Raw genomic sequence first — 19,708 nt, 5'->3', positions numbered from 1 at the left:
AGTAGCGCGGGGCAGCTCCACATGCTTCACTGCCCGCCCTGCCAGCCCGCACTCGTGCCAGGCCTGCCCATCTTCATAATACCCACTTCTTTTGTTTTATTTGGAAGTAAGTCCCAGAATTTTAATAAGTACAGCTGTAAATAAAAGATATTTCAAAGAACACTTACTCTGTTTTACAGAGTGAAGTGTTACCTGATTCTAGAATCAAGAATAAAGTCAGCGAATGAGGCTGGGGTTGTGCCTCAGTGGTAGGGCACTTGCCTGGCACTGGGTTTGATTCTCAGCACCCCATTATAAATAAATAAATAAAACAAATGTCCATCAACAACTGAAAAAAAATTTTTTAATGTTATAAAAAAGGGGGCTGGGGAGATAGCTCAGTTGGTAGAGTGCTTGCCTCACAAGCACAAGGCCCTGACTTCGATCCCCAGTACCGCAAAAAAAAAAAAAAAAAAAAAAAATATATATATATATATATATATGTGGAATAAAGCCAATAAAGAGCTTTAAACTGTAAATTATGATTTTTTGTCTTTTGACAATACTCCTTTCACTGAATTTTTATTTTTAAAACAATAAAACATTAAAAAGTATTGTTAATATGCAATTAACATAATTACATGTAATGCTTTTTTAAGTATCTCTAAAAGAACTTTTAAAAATATAACCACAATACTATATACCTTAAAAAATTAACAGTATGCCCGTATCAAAAACCCAATGAATGTTCAAATTTTCAGTTGTCCTATAAATGTCATGTTTTTTTTACATTTTTTGTTTGAATCAAGATACAACCTAAAACAGGCCCACGCATTGCATTTGGTTGACGAGTCCCCTGAGTCTTCTTAAATCTCTAGTTTCCTCCCTTGCCTTTTTTTTCCGTTGAGGAATTGGGGCTCTTTGTGCCGTGGCGTTTCCCAGCTCTGGATCTGGCTGACATGCTCCGGGTGCAGTCTGCTCCACTCCATACCTTCGTGTTTTTCTGTGGGTTGGTTCTAGAGGCGCTGGCAGGCTCAGGCACTTCTCGCCGGCTCGGTTCGGTTGGGATGAACCTAACCTGTACTCTCTCCCTGAAAGCTGCACCAGAGCCAACTGGAGCTGCAGGAGGTGCGGCTCTCCTGCCGGCAGCTGCAGGTGAAGGTGGAGGAGCTCACTGAGGAGAGGAGTCTGCAGAGCTCCGCAGCCACCAGCGCATCCCTCCTGTCAGAGATAGAGCAGAGCATGGAGGCCGAGGAGTTGGAGCAGGAGAGAGAGCAGGTGCTGACATCCCTTCGCCAGCATGTGAGGTGGTCCCAAGCTCTCAGGGCCATTGTCCTCCCTAGCACCCTGCTGTCGCTTGGTGAGGGCCCCTAGGCCGGCAGGCCAGAGCAGTGTGAGGCAGGCCCTGACTGAAGTCTGTCCCCAGCCCTCCAGGTCCCACACACCTTGTCCATTGAGGCCTGGAGCGGAGCTTCCAGAGGACAGCGTCAGAGGCACAGGCACATCCTATTTGGTCTCACCCCATATCTGAGGAAATGCTTGTAGCCTTACTCCATGCTGCTTTTCAGTTTTCCATCCTTCCTGTAATCTCTCATTCCCCGTCACTTCCTGACTCCAACTAAGAACCAATTATATAACAAAGAAGTGGCGATGGGAGGGGCTGGAGAGCAGGGCAGGTGAGAGTTGGCAGTCTGGGTAGGTGTACTGGCCCAAGATGAGTGTTTCTTGGGACAGATAAGTTTAGAAACCAAAACCTTTTCTCCTAGAACTGGTGTCCTTTGGGTTCAGATACTAGACAAAGATGGCCAGGATCCTCTGGAGTCCATAGTCAAGAATATCTCTTTGTGACACAGCTGCGACTGCAGCTCTGGGAGGCCTACTGCCAGGTTCGCTATCTGTGCTCACACCTTCGAGGAAATGACAGTGCTGACTCAGCTGTGTCCACGGACTCCTCCATGGATGAGTCTTCAGAAACCTCGTCCGCCAAGGATGTGCCAGCCGGCAGCTTACGCACTGCCCTCAACGAACTGAAGAGGCTGATACAGAGCATCGTGGACGGCATGGAGCCCACGGTAAGAGGAGGGGGCGGGGCGGGCCAGGTGCAGCAGGTGATGTCAACCCCAGGACCAGAGTCTGTCAAGTGGCTGTCAGAATTCCTTCCCCTAGTTATGACTGAGAGCCCTGAGTATGAGTGATCAGACAGAGGGACCAAGTGCCAAGGAATGGGGGCTCCAAGGTGTCCTGCAGGCATTAGCGTAGAGTTAACTCCAGTCTGAGGACTCTCCTTGGAAACTGAGTAGAGGAATAAGATCCAGGTAAAAACATCAGGTTGCTTTTCTGTAGCCCTTTGGTCCTTGTTTGGGATAAGCTAAGGGTAGGCAAGCTTAGAAGACCTGCCAGAGGAGTGTAACAAAAGCTGGGCGTAGTGGCACACGCCTCTAATCCCAGCAACTTGGGATCGAGACTTCAAGGCAGGCCTCAGCAATTGTAAGATCCTGTTTCAAAATAAAATCTTTTAAAAAAGAACTGGGGTGTAGATCAGTGGTTAAGCACTCCTAGGTTAAATCCCCAGTACAGGGGGGTGGGGGTGGAATGTGAGCACACACAAAAAGCCGACAGATCAATGCCAGGGCCCTCTTAGCATTTCAGATGTGGCTCCCTGTGGGGATGTCCCATGTGTCCTGGGCAGACTGGCCTCGCCTCAACTTCATGAGATTTCTCCTTGACTGCATCCCCATGCCCAACTCTTTTTTTTTTTCCTTGCAGACATTGCCATCTCTTTATTGATATTCTCTACTTGGTGAGACATCACACTTTTTTTATGATGCTAGGGATTGAACCCAGGGCCTGTGCTTGACAGGCAAGCACTCTTTGAACTGAGCTATATCCCCAGCCCCCATGCCCAACTCTTAAGCAACTATTTCTTCTCGGTTTCATCCCCCTGCAGAATACTTACCTTTCTGTCCATATTGGGAATAAGAGGAAGGTGGTAGGTGAAGCCTGGTGGTGTCTGGCAGGGCATGTCGTAGTATGGAGGCCAGGTTACTGGGAGGCAGGAGCTATAAGTGTGCCATTCACACACACAGCCGCCTCTCCCTCAAGCCTGAAGTGAAAATGAATGCCTAGCTATCGTCGAAATGAACTCAAGAATCTCTCCCTAAACCCCTTCTTTTCCCCCCTTTGTCTCATGCCCTCTTTCTTTCTCTCCCTCCCCTCTCTCCATCTCTCTTGCTCTCTCCCCACCATCTCTCTCTCCTCTCACCTCTGTCTCCTCTCCATCTTCTCACAATCCATCCCTCCACTCTCGATCTCTGGCTGCTGCTCCTGTGGCCAGAGCTCCCGGAGAATTGAAGATGACTCTTTAGAAGAACAGATAAGGCAGACCAGTGAGGACTCGAGAGCCCTGAGGGAGCTCATGGAGGGAGAGAGGGGTAAACTGAGGCAGAGCCTAGAAGAGCTGCAGCAACTCCACAGTCAGGTGAGCACCCCCATCTTCAGCCTCGTGTGGGGAATGCGCACTGACCCCCAGCTACCCCCACTTCTATTTGAGAATTGACTCTCCTCCATCAAATTCTCAGGGGACTGTGACCGAAGTTGAGGTGAACTGGGCGTCCTCAGAAGAAACCAGTCCTCTCATTCAGCCCAGAGTATAATTAGTAGGACTGCGAATGGCCGGTCCTCCATTTCCTCCAGGGACACGTCTGCAGAGCCAGAGTCAGGCTGACGGGCGATGCTGGCAGCTGAAAGTTCTGCTTCCAGGCCCTTGTGGGTTTTCCCAGCAGCCCTTGGTAGGGAAATGGACTGTTGATCTTCACGGGGCTGCTGCCTCGGTGTACGCGCCGTCACCGCTGGAGGCCTGGTCAGTGTGAGGGAAGTGTCTGCTGCCTTTGCTGTCCCTTTCCTGTTTGATCATGATTCCGTCTCTTGTGAACACTGGACAAAGACATTTATAGTCTGATCTGAAAATTTTTAAAGGACTTAGGAGCAGTCTTAACCAGAAGGAGCCTCTAAAACCTGTCCTACGAGACAAATAGAGGCTCTTGGTTTGACCATGCTCGAGTGCAGGTTCTGTTCTCCTTGGGGTGGTGGCCAGGGATCACCAGCAAACAGCAGTTTACAGCTGGCCCCTTCCAGCCTGTCCTTTCGTGGTCGGAAGGGTCCCCCCTCCCTCCCTCCTCCCTGAGGTTGCCGTGGGGGGGAATCGGAGCCCAGCCCTCACCTCGGTGTTTCTTACACTTCTATTTCTGTTAACTGTCTGTCTTGGGTCATCCAAGTAATGCCCCAGTGTGGTCCCCTGTGAAGATGTTGGGAGGCCGCCTGCTGCCATCACTGCAGTACACTCTTCTCTTTTTGAGGAGCCAGAGAACAAAGGCAGAAAGATGCTGTTTAAAGCTGTGGTTTATTCCTGGCCAAACCCTGGGAGTGGACTGGACAGCCAAAGACGTTCTCTTACCTAAACTCATGTAGTCTTACGGCCAGGGAGAGCAGTTCACGCGTAGGGACAGATCTTCCAAACTGGAATTGCCCAGTGCAGACAAAGTTGGATCTAAAACTTCTTTGTATTAATTAAAATGTTATTTATTTTATTGTTTCATCGTATTTTTTTTCTAATTTTTAAAAATTTTTGACACAGAAACTTGCTATATCACCCAGGCTGACCTTGCGCTCCTGGGCTCGGATCCTCCTGCCTCAGCTTGCTGAGTAGTGGAGACTACGGGCAGACACACTGCACCCAGTTTATTTATTTTTAATAAGCTCTTGCTTATCAGCTCTTTGGTATTGTTTTGTGGGAGTTTGTTTTGTTTGCTTATTAGGATTATAAAACTAGAAATTCATCAGAAGGCATTATCTCAGGCAAAGAGCAGATTGCCAAGAGTCTGAGGCAGAACCGTTTAGGAGGCCATCCCACTGAGGAAGCTACCTTAGAAGTTCAGCTGATGACCTGTTCAGGCAGTTCCCGTGGACTCCCTTCACGTAGCTCACCCAGCAGGTGGTTGCACTCGTGTCTCACGTGGGGTATAGAACTGGGCTTCTCCTATAGGTCATCGCTTCAGATACTGAAAGCAGAAAGCCTCTCTGCCACACTGCATCCACCAGAACTGTCCCATGGGAGTCACAGTGACATCCCAAAACAGCAGCAGTTGGGGTGCAGATCGAGTTCCAGAATGACCTAGGAATGGCGGCCAACACAGTGGGCCTGACATTCCTCGTCCCCCAGTGGTGTGCCTTGACTCTGAGAGGTACAAGATGGCTGTGTAGGGCCCCTGCCCTCTAGGACCATACAGTGTCACAGGGCAGTCGGAGCCATCTCAACCCTTTGAAAACAGGACCCAGACAAGGTTGGCTGGGACCAAGGTTCTAGCCAACAACTCCTAGACCAGGGTCAAACTTCATGTGATGAATGCTCTGACCTCCAAGCTGCTGTTTTCTTGTCTGAGTGCTCTTCCCTCCTGGAAACTAGAAGTCAGGTGTGGGTCTAGAAGGTGAGTGGCCAGTAGTGCCCCACCCCCTCAGAAACTTACCACATTTTTTAAAAAAAGAAAGCCCAAGTTTAATCCAACTGGTAGTTACCCATCTGAGGCAGAATCCCTGGGCAGACCTGAAGATCGCCCAGCTCCTCCCCTGGTGTCAGCTCTCGCCCAGGCCTCCTCAGTTGAGGACTGGATCAGCTGCCAGGAGGCAGAATGGTCCTCAGAACTAGTCTGCAGAATATGAAACCTGTTCTTCAGGGGGCCTGCAGCTCAGTCCAGGTGGTAGGAGACTCAGGGCAGCCTCACTGGGCAGCCATCATGCCTGACGGGGGCCTGCCAGATACTCCAGAAGGGAGCTGAACCCAGCATCCTGGAGCTTCCCTTGTCAGGTGCGGTGACTTCCTCTTCAAGCTCTCCTGACCCCTGCCCCATTCTGAGACCTGCATTCGTTTGCTGCTGTCCGTGGTCACCACTTCCCAGTCTGTCTGCCCTCCTGCACCTGATGGATGACCTTCCTGAAGAGTGACTTGGAAACAGGGTGCCCCTTGCCTGTAGTTGGCCTGCTTCTATACTCAGGTCATAGAAGGCCTTGGGTCCCCACGGCCAACAGAGTGCCTGCCCACTGGCCACCCGTCTCCTGCCCTCCTGACTCCACCTCACCCATTTTGTGTTCACACAGCTAAACATGGGCTCTAAAAGGGCAGCAGTGCACACTCCTCAGGCTTTCCCACACGTGGGCCTTCTCTCCAGCTCACTGCCTGCCCGGAAGACTTTTCCCTCCCACCTCTTACCACCTCCACCCACTCGCCCTTCAGGTTCCAGAGCGGGTTTCACTTCCTCCTCGAAACCCTGCTGAATCCCTTCCTCTCAGAGTGCCCCCGCTAGTTCAGCTGCGTATTCTAAGGCTGCCTAGGTAGCGCTCACGTGATCATGAAATGAAAGAGCAGATTGAGCACTTGTGACCTCAGGGCATTGTCTTTGATACTGTTTAATTGTGCAGCCACCCACCTCATTTGGAAAAAGTGGGTTTGGAGGCGGATGTTACCTAAGACCATGTGTGGACAAGCCATGACGGCTATTGACAAGTAGGTCCCACCTTGGCAGGGAGGAGAAGAGAGCAGAACCCACAACCTCACCCCAGATCCTTGGTGAGCTAGAGCTCATTTGATCCGCAGAACAACTTGGTGGTGGGAAATAGTTTGGGTGTTTTTATTTTCCTGATCTTTATGGAAAGTATATATGGTTCAAAAAGAAAGGGCCCTTGCTCCTTCTCCTAAGGCAGGTAGGTGGGCTCTGGCTTGTCTAGGTTTTCCAGGGCAAAGTAAAAAGTTCTGGAGTTCTATCTGAGGCGTGTTAAATGTTGGCTCTTCCGTCCAGCATATGGTTTTACCTGCCCCTTACACCGTCGGCAGAACGACCACCTGACCGGAGGCCACGTCAGAGCTCATTAGGTCTAAAGAGGTCCTGCTGTCTGCCAGGTGCTTTCTGGGTCTTGAGTTAATCCACCAGGCTGCAGAACCTGCCCCGACTAGCATGAGGCCAGGCGTCTCACCTGCACCTGGCCCGCCTCAGCCTCAGCTGTTCCTGTACTTCCCCGAGCCGTGACCCTGCTCACCTAAGCTGTCCTCCCCACCCCACCCCTGAAGGCTGCGGCTTTGGGCTGTCCTCAGTGCAGAGTGCACAGTCCACGGCCCATCCTGGCAACGAGAAGTCGTCTTTCTACCCACTTCATTGTTCGGCGCCCTCTTGAGTTCCCCCAGAGTGGCTGCCCTCCCTGTACTCCTAGGGCCGGCAGCCCTGCGTTCTCAGTCTGGGGAGCTTAATCTTCAGCCTTAGGCCTGGGGATTTTGCTCAGTTTCACTCTATCTGATGATTAGACCCAAGACTTGAAAAGCTGAAGAGTGTGCTGAAAGGTGACATCTGTCCCTGTATGGAAGAAAGGCAGATCTGAATAAACCCATCCTTCTTTGGGAAAATGTCAGAGAAATGTATAATATATTACAAGAAGGCAGGGTCAGGCATCCGATTCATATCTGATCCCATCGGCCTAGAAGAAGGGGCTCCCACCCTGCCACGCTTAAGGCGTGTGTACCAAAAGCTTTGCCTGCTTTAGAATGAACTCTGACAGCTTACAGAACCAACCGGAAGAAGAGTGGGAGAACTTGGCTCCCAAACAGGAGGAAACCGTGGGGAGGGGACAGCAGAACCAACCTGCTGCTTCAGGAATGGCCCCCACTCGCACAGCCTCTTTCAACTCCCAGGAAGCAGGGAGTGACGGGCAAGGCTAGGTCATATGCCAGCCTGTGGCTCTTTTCTCAAGAGAGAAGGGCCCTACCTTGGAGCAGGGCGGCAACAGGGCACCGCCAGTCTGCTCACCTCACACCAGGCCTGCCTGGAGGTTCTAGGTCCTTTTTCCCTCTTGGAAGGGAAATCACCCAGACCAGCAGCAGTGGCATTATCACACTCCATTTTCTTTGGTCTCCTATTAGGTGACACTGCTGAGTGTGGAGATGACTGCACTGAAAGAGGAGAGGGACCGACTCAGAGTGACATCTGAGGACAAGGAACCAAAGGAGCAGCTTCAGAAGGCCATCAGGGACCGGGATGAGGCTATTGCAAAGTAAGTGGGGATGCCTTTTTTTTTAATTTCTACAAAATTGAGCATATACGCTGGATTACATGTTGAGTCTTGAAAATCCAGTCATATTTAAGACTACAAAGGTGAGAGTTCCGTACCACCCACCCTCACCCCAGTCCTGTTCTCCCCAGGTAGACACTACTGTTGAAAGTTGGGTGGCACATGTGCGTAATTCCAGCCACTCGGGAGGCTGAGGTAGGATCGCAGGTTCAAAGCCACCTCAGAGAGGCCCTAAGCAGCTTAGCAAGATTATGTCTCAAAACACAAAAAGGGCTGGGGATGTGGCTCAGTGGTTAAGTGTCCATGGGTTCAATCTCTGGTAGCAAAAAAAAAAAAAAAAAAAAAAAAAAAGTCAGGTGTGTGTTGTGGCAGACCCTTTTCCTGTGCGTGTATGGCATGTGTGTTATATAGTTGTGTGTTTAAAAACAGCAGGATGACACGCTACATGCATTGCTTTTTGTTTCCACTTATATGTTAGCTTTCCAATTTCATTATATATATTGGCTCCATCTTTTTACTTTTTTACTATGGACATTTTTAAGCACACACAAAAGAAAGGAACATAACAGGAACCCCTATCTGTCCATCTCTCAGCTTCAACACCAGTCAATTTGCAGTTCTTCTATCTGTGTCCCCACCCGCTTCCTCCATCTCTCCACAGGATTCTGTTAAAGCAAATCACAAGATATCGAGTCATCTCATCCATGAACACTTCAGTATATGTTTCTACCAGAAAGTCTCTCCTTAAAACACATAACCACAATATGGTGAAATTGAAAACAGTTTCACCAGTCACAGTGGCACATGCCTGTAATACCAGAGACACAGGGGTATTGCAGGTTCCAAGCTAGCCTCAGCAATTTAGCAAGGCCCTAAGTAACTTAGACCCCCAGCTCAAAATAAAATGTAAAAAGGGCTGGGGCCGGGGCTTAGTGGTTGGGCACCCCTGAGTTTCAATCCCTATTATCAAAAAAAAAGAACAGTTTTGTTTCTTTTTTTTAACATCTAGTATCTAGTCAGTATTTAAGTTACCCAATTGTCCCTTGACTGTCCTTTTTAAAATTTATGAGAATCTGGCCAGGCACAGTGGTGCACACCTATAATCCCAGTTGGTTTGGGAAGCTGAGGCAGGAGGATCATGAGTTCAAAGCCAGCCTCAGCAAGAGCAAGGCTCACCAAGCAACTCAGTGAGACCCTGTCTCTAAGTAAAATACAAAATAGGGCTGGGGATGTGGCTCAGTGACCAAGTGCCCAGGAATTTAATCCCCAGTACCCAAAAAAAAAAAAAAAAGTAGAATCTGAACTCCAGATTCCAGATATTCCTTTTACTTGGTAGGTCCCAAAAGTCTATAATACTTCTCCATCCCTATTTTTTTTCTTTTTCATATTGCATTTATTGAAAAATGGGATAATTTGTCTGTTTTTCTACATTCTGGGTTCGATTGCATCCCATAGTGTCATTTATCAGTTTCTTCTGTCTTCCCTGTTTCTGATAAACCAATCATTTTTTTTTTAAATAGTGTTTTGGGTTTTCTTTTACAGAGAAGAAATGTATAAATGCATTCTCTTATATTCAAAAACTTGGAAATACATAGGCACAGACCATAAGTGTGAAAGGACAGGAGGCACATCTCAATGGATTCAAAGAAGCCTTTATTCCTTTCCAGGCTTGGGTGTTGATGGGGCCCATTTTCCAGATGAAAAAATGGCTGTCAGTTACAGAGGGGATTTTGGTTTTATAGGGTACAACGATGTAATCATTGGAAGCCATGTATGTGCAGTTTTGACGTCAGGGGCTAGTTGTACAGGTTAAAACTTTAATTTAGGAGGGTGGTTGTAAAAAGGTTGAAACTCATTGTCTGGGAGAGAAGAGTACAGATCCCAGGGACAAGTACTCTCTGATCTTGCCCATTGCTGTTCTTTCTGTGGGGTCTATTGTTTCCCAGAGTTGATATTTGCTGTGCCTCCATTTAGGGCTAATTTGCGATGGGGACGTCAAAGCTTAGGGCCCAGCATTCAGTACTTGCCACTGTCCTTGAAGGCCCATTGTTCTGAGGGAAGGGTGCTCTGGGAGGGTTTGCCTTTGGCCAGGTTCCCCGCCCTCCTCCTGAGCCGTGCTGTTCCTCGGTATTTCTTGGGGAGCTGTCTTGTAGAAATATCTTCCATAGCCGGTCGCAAGCCATCTTTACATATTCCCCATCTCCCTGTGAATTATTTATTGTGGGCTCCATCTTCCCTCTTCACTGAGCTCCTGCGAGGCTATAAAAGTTACCAAAAATGGGGCCTGGGGACGTAGCTCAGTGGTAGAGCGCTTGCCTGGCATGTGTGAGGCACGGGGTTCCATCCTCAGCACCACATAGAAATAACTGAAATAAAGGTATTGTGTCCATCTGCAACTAAAAAAATAAAAATAAAGTTGCCAAAAACGTATTCACTGGTTTTGGGTTGTAGCTCAGTGGTAGAGGCTTGCCTCGCACAGGTGAGGCACTGGGTTTGATTATTCAACACTGCATATAAGTAAATGAATAAAGGTCAGTCAACAACGTGTGTGTGTGTGTGTGAGAGAGAGAGAGAGAGAGCAAGCTTAATAGCCACATTTGTACATCTCTGTCTTGTTCACACAACATGATATCCTTTCATCCTCCCAGCCTCAGGAAGATGTAAAAACCTTTTAATCCCTACCTTACAGGTAGGGAGACGGTCACAACCAGTAGAGACTCACTAGCCTCCACCTTCAGGTCTCCTGATTCAGGAGTCCGGAGTGAGCTCCTTGGAAACAACTTCTAACTATAGGCTTTTTTTTTTTTTTTTTTTTTTTTTTTTTTTTTTGGAACTGAGTGGTGAGTCCCGGGGTGCTTAAACACTGAGCCACATCCCCAGCCTTTTTTTGTATTTTATTTAGAGACGGGGTCTCACCAAGTTACTTAGGGCCTGCTTACTCCTCCTGCCTCAGCCTCCCAAGTCGCTGGGATTACTACAGGCATGTACCACCGTGCCCAGCTTTTGCACTATGCCTTTTTTAAAAACACAAAACAGCACACAGTTAGTGTGTGACTTTAAAATCCCTCACACTGTAACCTTCCCCTTTCTCATTTCTTCACACACTTTTCCTCTCCCGCTGTGTCTTTATATTTTCATCTTCATTTCTATTTACCTTTGGGTTCCCTTGTCTAGCTGGTCAAAACCTCGTATCAGGTTATCTATCAATTTTAGTTCATTTTAGAAATTCTTGGTGAGGCTCACATACCTATTTATGAATATTTGTTCCTTGGATTCCCAGTAATGGATACGTGAATGGCAGTGTGATAGAAAGTGGAGGAACGTACCTTTATGAATAGCAAAGGGCAAACTTGTTTGAACTGTTAGCACAAAAGGACTGGACTGGACACAAACTTCACAGATCATCTCAGCCTTTACTCAGGAACAGGAGTACACCTCCGATGGACCCACTCTCCTGTGGAAAATGAGCCACTGGCCAGAGGAGAAGTTCGGGCTTATGTAGGCTATACTGAGAGTTGATTTAGTGAGTATATCGGTGTGGGCACTCAGGAATTTGGGTTTGGGGGTTGGGGGTCAGTGGCTAGCACCTGGAGAGGCTTTATCTTGGAAGAGCTGAGTGTTTCCTAGAGACTATCAATCTAGGTTTGATGAAACACTTTGTCCCCACCTGTCAGCATTTGAAAAGGATTTATCTTGAAAGAGATGAAAGCTATCAAATGTATGGCTCTCTTTCACTCCCGTCTCCCAGGCCGCACTATCTTGAGTTTTTCATTTTCCATATCTAACAAGAATGAGGGAATAAAAACAGTAAAATTAAGATGCTAATTGTGAAAGCCCATTGGGAATGAAAAGCAGGATGAAGTTAATAATACAGACAAGTTGTTCATCCTCTCAGCAGAATAGAGAAGAGGCTGAACATGAAGTTCTGACCATATTCTGCCATCAGCATGAAGCTGGGAGATAAAACGACATAAAGGTTGTCTAGTCCCTCTTCCTTTAAAGAAAAAAGAGAGAGAGAGAGAGAGAATGGAAACTAGCTCTGCTGAGAGAGAGGTGGCTGCCAACTCTTGCAGTCCATGCCCTTGCCTGCTATTAGGGGAGGCCCAGCTAATATGCCCCAGTCTGACTAGATTTGCAAACCTTCCTTCCTAGGTGTGTCCCCTTCAAAGGGAGAACTCTGGAGTGAGGACCCTGTTCTCCTGGACCCCTGTAGAACAGGGCTTAGCTGGGTAAGGAAGGTGGTAGATCACTGTAAGGGGCGGGGGTCTTTTTCTCTTCCTTGGAAATGAAAATCTCAGTATTAGAATTGAAACAACGGGCATAAGGGATCAGTTAAAGTGGAACCCGCACCTCATTTTGCAAAATACTTTTGTATACATTATCTCTGATTCTCCTCCATGCTGGCTGCACATTAGAATAATCTGGGGGAACTCCTGCAAGTACCAGGGTGGCCCTCCCGGAACAATTAAGTCCTAATCCCTGTAGTCGGGGTTACTTTACTCGGTGAGTTTAATGTGTACTCTGAGGTGAGAGTCCCTACGAAAAATAACTTCTCTTTCCTACTGGGCTGTAGGAACCTTAAAGTGTACCTTATCCTGTACGACAGCTGAGTGTCAGGAAAGTTAAAATAATTTTATCTCCCCACAGATGAAAGGCCCTGCCTAAAAACAAAAGTAAACCTTGGGCTAGCAATCTGCCTTACAAAAACAAAGAGTGACTTAATGGGTTTTTTGCTTTGTTTGGTACCAGGATTGAACCCAGGGGCGCATAACCACCGGGCCACATTCCCAGCCCTTTTTATTTTTTTATTTTTGAAATAAGGTCTCACTACGTTGGTTACTGTCTCGCTAAACTGCTGAGGCTGGCTTCAAACCTGTGATCCCAGCCGCTGGGATTACAGCTAGCGCCACGGCGCCCGGCTAGTGGTCTCATCTAAGCGAGGAATTCTAGTACTTGGAAACGTTCCTCTTTAAAAAATGGTTAATATATTGATCGGCGACTCCTTTAGCTGTGCTCTCCGGGTCTGGGGCTTCTCATGAATGACAAGTACTGATTCCACAGTGAGCAAACCTTCAGGGGGTGCAGGTCTTCGGGGCTCCTGAGGTCAGAAGACCCCCGCTAGGGGCGCACCACTGGCAATCTGGCCCCGCCAGCGACATTAGTCAGCACATTCCTGGGGGCTCCGGCTGCACACGGTGCCACCTGCCGGCGGAAGCTCGTGAGGTCGTCTCCACCTCCTTCCAGCCCAGCCAGCCTGCGGTGTGCTCTGACGTCCTTGCTGGGACTGCGGCACGGGCCGGCGTCCATGGCAACGGGCTCCACGCGAGGATTTCCACTGTTCGCCGCCAGCCAATGGCAGTGGGCGTGACGGAGGCAGCCTGCTGCCTCTGAGCTCCACGCCCATTGGACAGGCTCAGGTCCTATCCGGGCTGTCCGCAGCCGCAGTGGGCGGGGCTGGCTGGCGCACAGTCCTCGGAAGCCGCGTCTCCAGGGAAGGCGGGTGGCTGGGTGTTGGGATAGGTGACTAATTGTTCGGTGGCGTGAAGGCCAGAGAGGAAGTGCTGGTCACCGCGGTGGCCTTAAATGGGACCCACCTGCTCCTCCTTCCGGCTTCCATTGGAGCAGACAGTGTTTCGAGGCCGGAGCAGGCAGTCGATCTCTGCAGGCGGATCCTCTAGCTGTCCTTGGGCGGTGCGCCGTGGTGCAGTGGTCGTGGCGTGTGCAACAAGGACACTGAGCTTTGCCATTTCGAGGACTTGAGGGAGTGGTTGACGTGGCAAGAGCCAAATGAAGCACGTTCCGATGGCTGGGCAGTCAGGACCGCCTCTGCAGAGGCTGCTCCCTCCTGCTTTTTATTCCCATCCCCACCCACCCCCAAGGTTAATTTCTTCCAGCATTTAACAGCTGTAAATTAGGAATATTGAGCAAGGGAAACAAAGTAACACATGAAATATGGGAAATGCGAAAATGCAAAAGTCTGTGGGAGTTAACCATCAGTAATTATCACCCGTATAACCAGCAAGGGCTGTGTACAACCTCCAACAGACTGGCGATTTTTAGTTCACAAAACTAATGTTTTCTGATCTTTTTTCCACGGAGCAGCATCATGAATTGCCCATAAGTACTCTACGCCATAGTTCTTACTGGTGACTGTGTTCCATCACCTGATTTTTACCAGTTCCCACTGTCAGATACGAAGCTCTGATGAGTGCTGTTGTGTGGCTGCCATCACACACGTCCAGAACTTTGGGACAGTTCCCTTAAAGAAAGTAACTAGTTAAAGGGAGACCCTCTCTCTATGCCAGGAGGACAAGGTCCCAACCTCCAGGGAGCCCTGGCCTTGTGAGGCACAGATGAGTAGCTCCTCTGTGTTGTGCGAGGCCTTTGCTTCCCTCTGGGCTCCAGTCCTCACATAAGTATCATCTTCTCAACTACTTTGAACCTTTGTTTCTCCATCTGTGAAATGGAGATGGCAAATAATCCCTTCCCCTGTAGGTTGGTTATAACTGAGAGAATATGTGGGAAGGCATATTGCAGACTAACCATAGTTATGGTTATTCTCTGTTGTGAGTTTGGGGTCAGAGCCTGTTTCCTTAACCCTGTGGGCTCCAAGTCCCCCAGCACAGGGTGTTGGTGTGCTCACTCTTGGTTGTCTGTTTTCAGGAAGAATGCCGTGGAGCTAGAACTTGCCAAGTGCAAGATGGACATGATGTCTCTGAACAGCCAGCTGCTGGATGCCATTCAGCAGAAACTGAACCTCTCCCAGCAGCTTGAGGCTTGGCAGGTAAAAAACCCTGAGGCCCAGGGCAAAAGAAGATTCCAGGAGGGTCTTTGAACCCGGCAGAGTAGACGTTTGCTACATAGGGTCCCACGCAACTGGGTGAACAGTACCTGTCTTTACCTGAAGAAATCCAGAGTTCCTGTGCACCCATTTCCTGGGGATAATGCCTGAGAGTGCTTTTGGGAGTGGCAAACCCCAGGCTGCTGCTGCAGTGCCCTCCAGACTTGGATTGAGGCCCTACTTCAGCTGGTCATTTGGGCATGGTTTAAATTAGAGAAAGAAATCCTGTTAACATGCAGGGGCTGGGAACCCCACGTGATCAAGTGAAAATTCACAGCTGCTTGCAGCGCAGCAACCCTGGGACAGCTGTGGTCCTCAGAGGCCTGCAGCTTCCCTTTCCCAAAGAGCATGTGCTGCACTGGGAAAAATGGATCAGCGTGTCCATCTCTAGGACCACCGTTCTCAGGGTGCAGTGCAGCTCCCTGCGGGCCCAGCCTGTGACTGGCTTTGCATTGGTGACCTTGGGTAGCATGATATCAGGATGTGGGTGTAGCCACTGATGTCTCTCCTCAAGAAATCCCCGCTAGACTGATGAAAAGCTACCTGTGAGCGAGCCCCTCTGTGGAGGGCAGGTTAGCAGTGACCATTCCTCTCAGGTCCTGTGGGGCTGGCAGCCTTAATCCTGGCTCCAGAGTGCTGGTCACTGGCTCCTTGGCTCCTGTCCAGCTGTCAGCTGGCCAGGCCCCGGCTTACCGCCACTGTTCTCTCTCTTCTCTCCTGGCTGCAGTTTGCTTCCTCAGGGCTTTTTACTATCTGGCTCCTTTGGTTTCTGATCTAGTGGCCTTTCTCAGTTCCCGTATCAACAGCTTTAGTTGTACACCCCTCCTGCCTTCGAGGTGAGCCTGAGCCCTCTGTCCACCCTCCCTTTCCACACTGCCATTGCCGTCCTGCCCTGCCACCTCCCCTTGTGGCCCACCGTGTTGTGTGTGCCAGAGCCTGGCATCATCTCTGTGCAGTGTGATGTGTCCTCGAGCCCCAGCCTCCCTCCATCATCACATCGTGTTCAGCAAGCTCCTCAGCATGTGGCCAGCAGTGACAGGGTGGCCTTCTCTGATAGGCTGACCTGGTTTCTCAGTGCCACCACCTTGTAGCTGGCTTGTTTTGCCTCCAGAAATGACAGCAGACATGGGATTATGAGCAGCACGCGAGTGTCTGTGAAGTTCCAAAGATACGTTTCATGGCATTAGTTTTGGGTGTCTAGAGTATAAAAGTGCAGTTTGCAATGGATTTGCCAGAAAACTTTGGTAGCTTTGAGAGGATTCTCTTTTAAGGGACCCATTAACATTCCTGTGTTGTATTTAAAAACACACACGCCTGTAATCCCAGCCACTTGGGTGGCTGAGGCAGGAGGATGGCAAATTGGAGGCCACCATCAGGGTAGGGGATATAGCTCAGTGGTTAAGCACCCTGGGCTCAATCCCTGGTACCAAAAAAAAAAAAAAAAAAAAAAAAATTAAAAAACAGGGGGCTGTGTTGAGGAAGCTGCACTGGGACCTGGAGGTAGGAGCCATGTGCTGGCGAATACTTGGCACAGCATCAGACCTGAGTAGAATGGGGGAGTGGGCGGGGGGCGAGGAGGACAGGTGCCAGGAAGGATTGAGGAGCATGGGATAGAGGAAGGCCAGGGTGCAGATCATGAGCCAGGGAGGGTGAGGTCACCCTCCTGGTGACAGGACAGGAAGGTACCTTCCTTTCACCCTGAACCCTGCAAAGACATTTGAATGACACCTACAAGTGGAAGCGGGGGTGAGACAGGTGAGGGTCACACTGGTCAGGCAGGGGGCTCAGACATCCCAGCTTCCTGCCCAAGCTTCAGAGAAGTGGCCAGCTCACCGCGGAGTTTGGCCAAAGGCTCATCCAGAGCCTGCTGCTGGGTTCCAGGCTGAAGGAACCAAGGTTCTCGTTAAACTACTGCCAGCGACGTGCGCAGGGGACCACTGATGTATCTTACCAGCAGTTCACAGACTGTGAGTGACAAGAGCCCTTTTGTCAGATGGCCTCTTACACAGAATCAGAATCTGTCAGTTAGAGTGGAAAGAGTGAAGTCTGTGCAGAAGCCTCTGTGGGGTGAGATGCTGCTCCGTAGGCTGGGCAGGGTGCAGTTTCTGGGCAGCCAGCAAGTTAGAGGGGATACGGTCTTACCCTAGGGAAGAAGCCAATGGAAATACTCCAGAGTTGGCACAGACAGCCCCGAAGGCCGTAAGCTTCATGGCCCGTGCCGCACAGGGCGCTTGTGGGGCGGGGATGAGGACTGTTTCCTCCCGCGCCCCCTGGGACTGCCAGGAGTACGGGCATCAACAGCCCAGGCTGCAGATTTGAAGGTGGAGGGAATGGCAGGAGAAGCCCCCGGAAGCTGGAGAGCTGGCACACTAAGGTCACCCTGGGCCTTCTGACAGGGCCAAGGAACCAGACAGCTCTAGAGATCAGGAGGCAAGAGAGTGCTGGTCGCCCCTGCTGTGAGGGCGGCCTGGCTCTCTGGTGGCCTTTTGTGACAGCAGCTGAGCTGTCAGCCGAGGGAGTGGCATAAGGACACTGGCAAGAAGCCAGCTGAAGTCCTGAGGAGACAGCACTGGGGGCTGCGTGTGCACCCTGGCCTCTGCCCACTCGCTGCGCTCTTGGTTGGGCAGCCCCGGCCGCTGCTGCTCTCGCCTCACCCCTCATCCCTCATCCTCATCTCATCCCCCAACATTCGCCTCCTCCCTGCTCACCCCCAGGTCCAGGCAAGAGCTGGTGCTCAGCCCTGTCCACTCTGCCCCCTCTGCAGGATGACATGCACAGGGTCATTGACCGGCAGCTGATGGACACGCACCTGAAGGAACGGAGCCAGCCTGCTGCTGCCTTCTCCAGGGGCCACGGTGCAGGCCGAGGCGATGAGCCCAGCACCACTGAAGGCAAACGGCTCTTCTCATTCTTCAGGAAGATTTAAGTTGGGAGGAGTCAGCCACCAAGGGTGGGCAGACTGGAGACAGCTAAAAGGCGGTGTGAGCAAGGGCCTCCCTCCCCTGGGGCCTGGCTGGGCAGCCGCCCTGCCGCCCACACTGGGGCCCAGTAGGTCCCAGAGATCCCACTCCCTTTTGTCAGTGTGGACAGACCAAGAGGCAGGGGCCTTCTTGGCCTCTGAAAGCTGCTCTAGACCAAGGGATGGGCAGGAACCAGTCCCCACAGTGGGGCCAGGGCCAAGCCCAAGCCTGGGCTTCCCAGGATCCCATTATCGAGCAGGGCTCAGGCATCTCCCAGCGCAGCCGTTGGTTGGGCTCTGCTGCTCAGACCCACCTGCTCACAGCTCACCTGCAGACACTGCTGCCTCCTCAGTTTTAGAAACGGAGGCCCTTGTCCGCATGCCTTGGAAGGCGTGAGCCTCAGGGGTCTGCCGAGTCCTGCAGGGCAGCAGGCCCAGGCCTGTGCCTCCATTCCTGCCACTGGCCCAGAGTAAGGGGAGGTGCGGCCCCTTACCCATGTGCATGCACCTCTGCTGGGGCCCCTCCGCAGGCAGGAGGCCCAGCCTGTGGCCGAGGAGTCTACGAGCTGGGGTGTACCCAAGCTCGACTAGGGCCATTTGAAGCCCCAGGGAGGAAGGGAGGGCTCTGTCCCCTGGCCACCACCAACACTCTTCCAAGGCCTTCTCCAGAGTAGTCCTTTACCCTTAGCAAGGCCTGAGCCAGGCAGCATTGTTGCTGGTTGGCGACAGGTGTTAGGGTCCAGTCCTCTCTTCTTTGTGGAAGGCCCAGGGCTGAGAGAGGGCTCATCTTTCTTCCATGGCCCCCTCGCCCCTCAGATAGAATTTCTTGGCCCAGTTGAGCAAGTCCAGGCCACAGAATGTCCTCAGAGGGGTATGGCCAGCCACCCCCTCCTCCAAGGCAGCACTGACACCATGGGTGTATAAAGGGAGGCTGCGGGGAGCCTCCGTATACTGCCCACCAGGCCTGCAGAGGGCCACGGCCTGAACCTGCTGCTTCTGCGCCCTCCACCGCAGCCGCCCACCGTCTCTGCTGAGGCCCTAACTCGAGGCTCTCGGGCCCAGCCTGCCCTCAGGCTGCTGACCACTGACTCAGTCTCCCTCCCTCCCAGGGGAAAAGCACAGCAGGGATGAGCGGAAAGAATGTACCTACAGATATGTACATACCACAGTGCTGTAATTTTGTATGTAGCAATCATGTAAATACATGTATGGATTTTATAATATACATATATATATAAATCTATAAAGGCATATTTTTAGAAAAACTGCACCACTGCTTCTTTTGAAAATAGTCTGAATAAGAATAAAATGAGTTTCTACAGAGCTTTCTGCCTCGGGCCTGGGTATATGGAAGGGTCATTTGGTCCAAATGTGGCTTGCACGTCAGAACCACTGGCTGCTGAAGAGTAGCAATAGTTGGGCCCACACCTGGGAGGTCACCTCCTGTCCTTTGGTATCCAATGGATTGGACCAGGAAGGGGCACCTTTCCTGGAGGGGGGCAGCCAGCATCCTACCCTGAACCTCTTCCATCAGGCAGGGCTCCCTGCGGGCACTAGTGTGCAGACTTCAAGGCAGACTTGCCAGCACTGCTCCCCAGGCTGAGAAGAGGGCCCTGGAGCTTGGCAGAAAACATCCAGCCAGAAATTACTCCAGGCAAAAGCTGCCACTGCGTCCTTCTGGCACGTGGAGAATAAACATGGAACTTCCCCTGGCATCTACCCACGTGTGCTCCCAGCCAATGCGTCGATCTGGAGGGGAAACTCGACCCTGGACCAACTGCTCCTGGAGAAAGTGGACTTGGCTTCTTAAAATGTCCCAG

The 19,708-nt window shown here is 50.7% G+C and overlaps 1 protein-coding gene across 1 annotated transcript in view; it reads left to right on the top strand.

Annotated features, from left to right (window-relative positions):
* Positions 1-19,209, top strand: part of BICDL1 (BICD family like cargo adaptor 1) — a 94,442-nt gene extending 75,233 nt beyond the window's left edge. Inside the window, 6 exon segments of the mRNA XM_079151344.1 lie at positions 1,078-1,257; positions 1,833-2,051; positions 3,314-3,457; positions 7,940-8,070; positions 14,752-14,872; positions 17,694-19,209. Coding sequence (XP_079007470.1) covers positions 1,078-1,257; positions 1,833-2,051; positions 3,314-3,457; positions 7,940-8,070; positions 14,752-14,872; positions 17,694-17,855 — 957 coding nt within the window. The 3' untranslated portion in view covers positions 17,856-19,209.
* The last annotated feature ends 499 nt before the right edge of the window (positions 19,210-19,708 follow it).

The sequence above is a fragment of the Sciurus vulgaris genome, assembly GCF_902686455.1.
Source record: "Sciurus vulgaris genome assembly, chromosome: 8".
Taxonomy (NCBI): domain Eukaryota; kingdom Metazoa; phylum Chordata; class Mammalia; order Rodentia; family Sciuridae; genus Sciurus; species Sciurus vulgaris.
The sequence above is the reverse complement of the archived record's forward strand: the minus strand, read 5'-3'. Positions and strand labels throughout refer to the sequence as shown.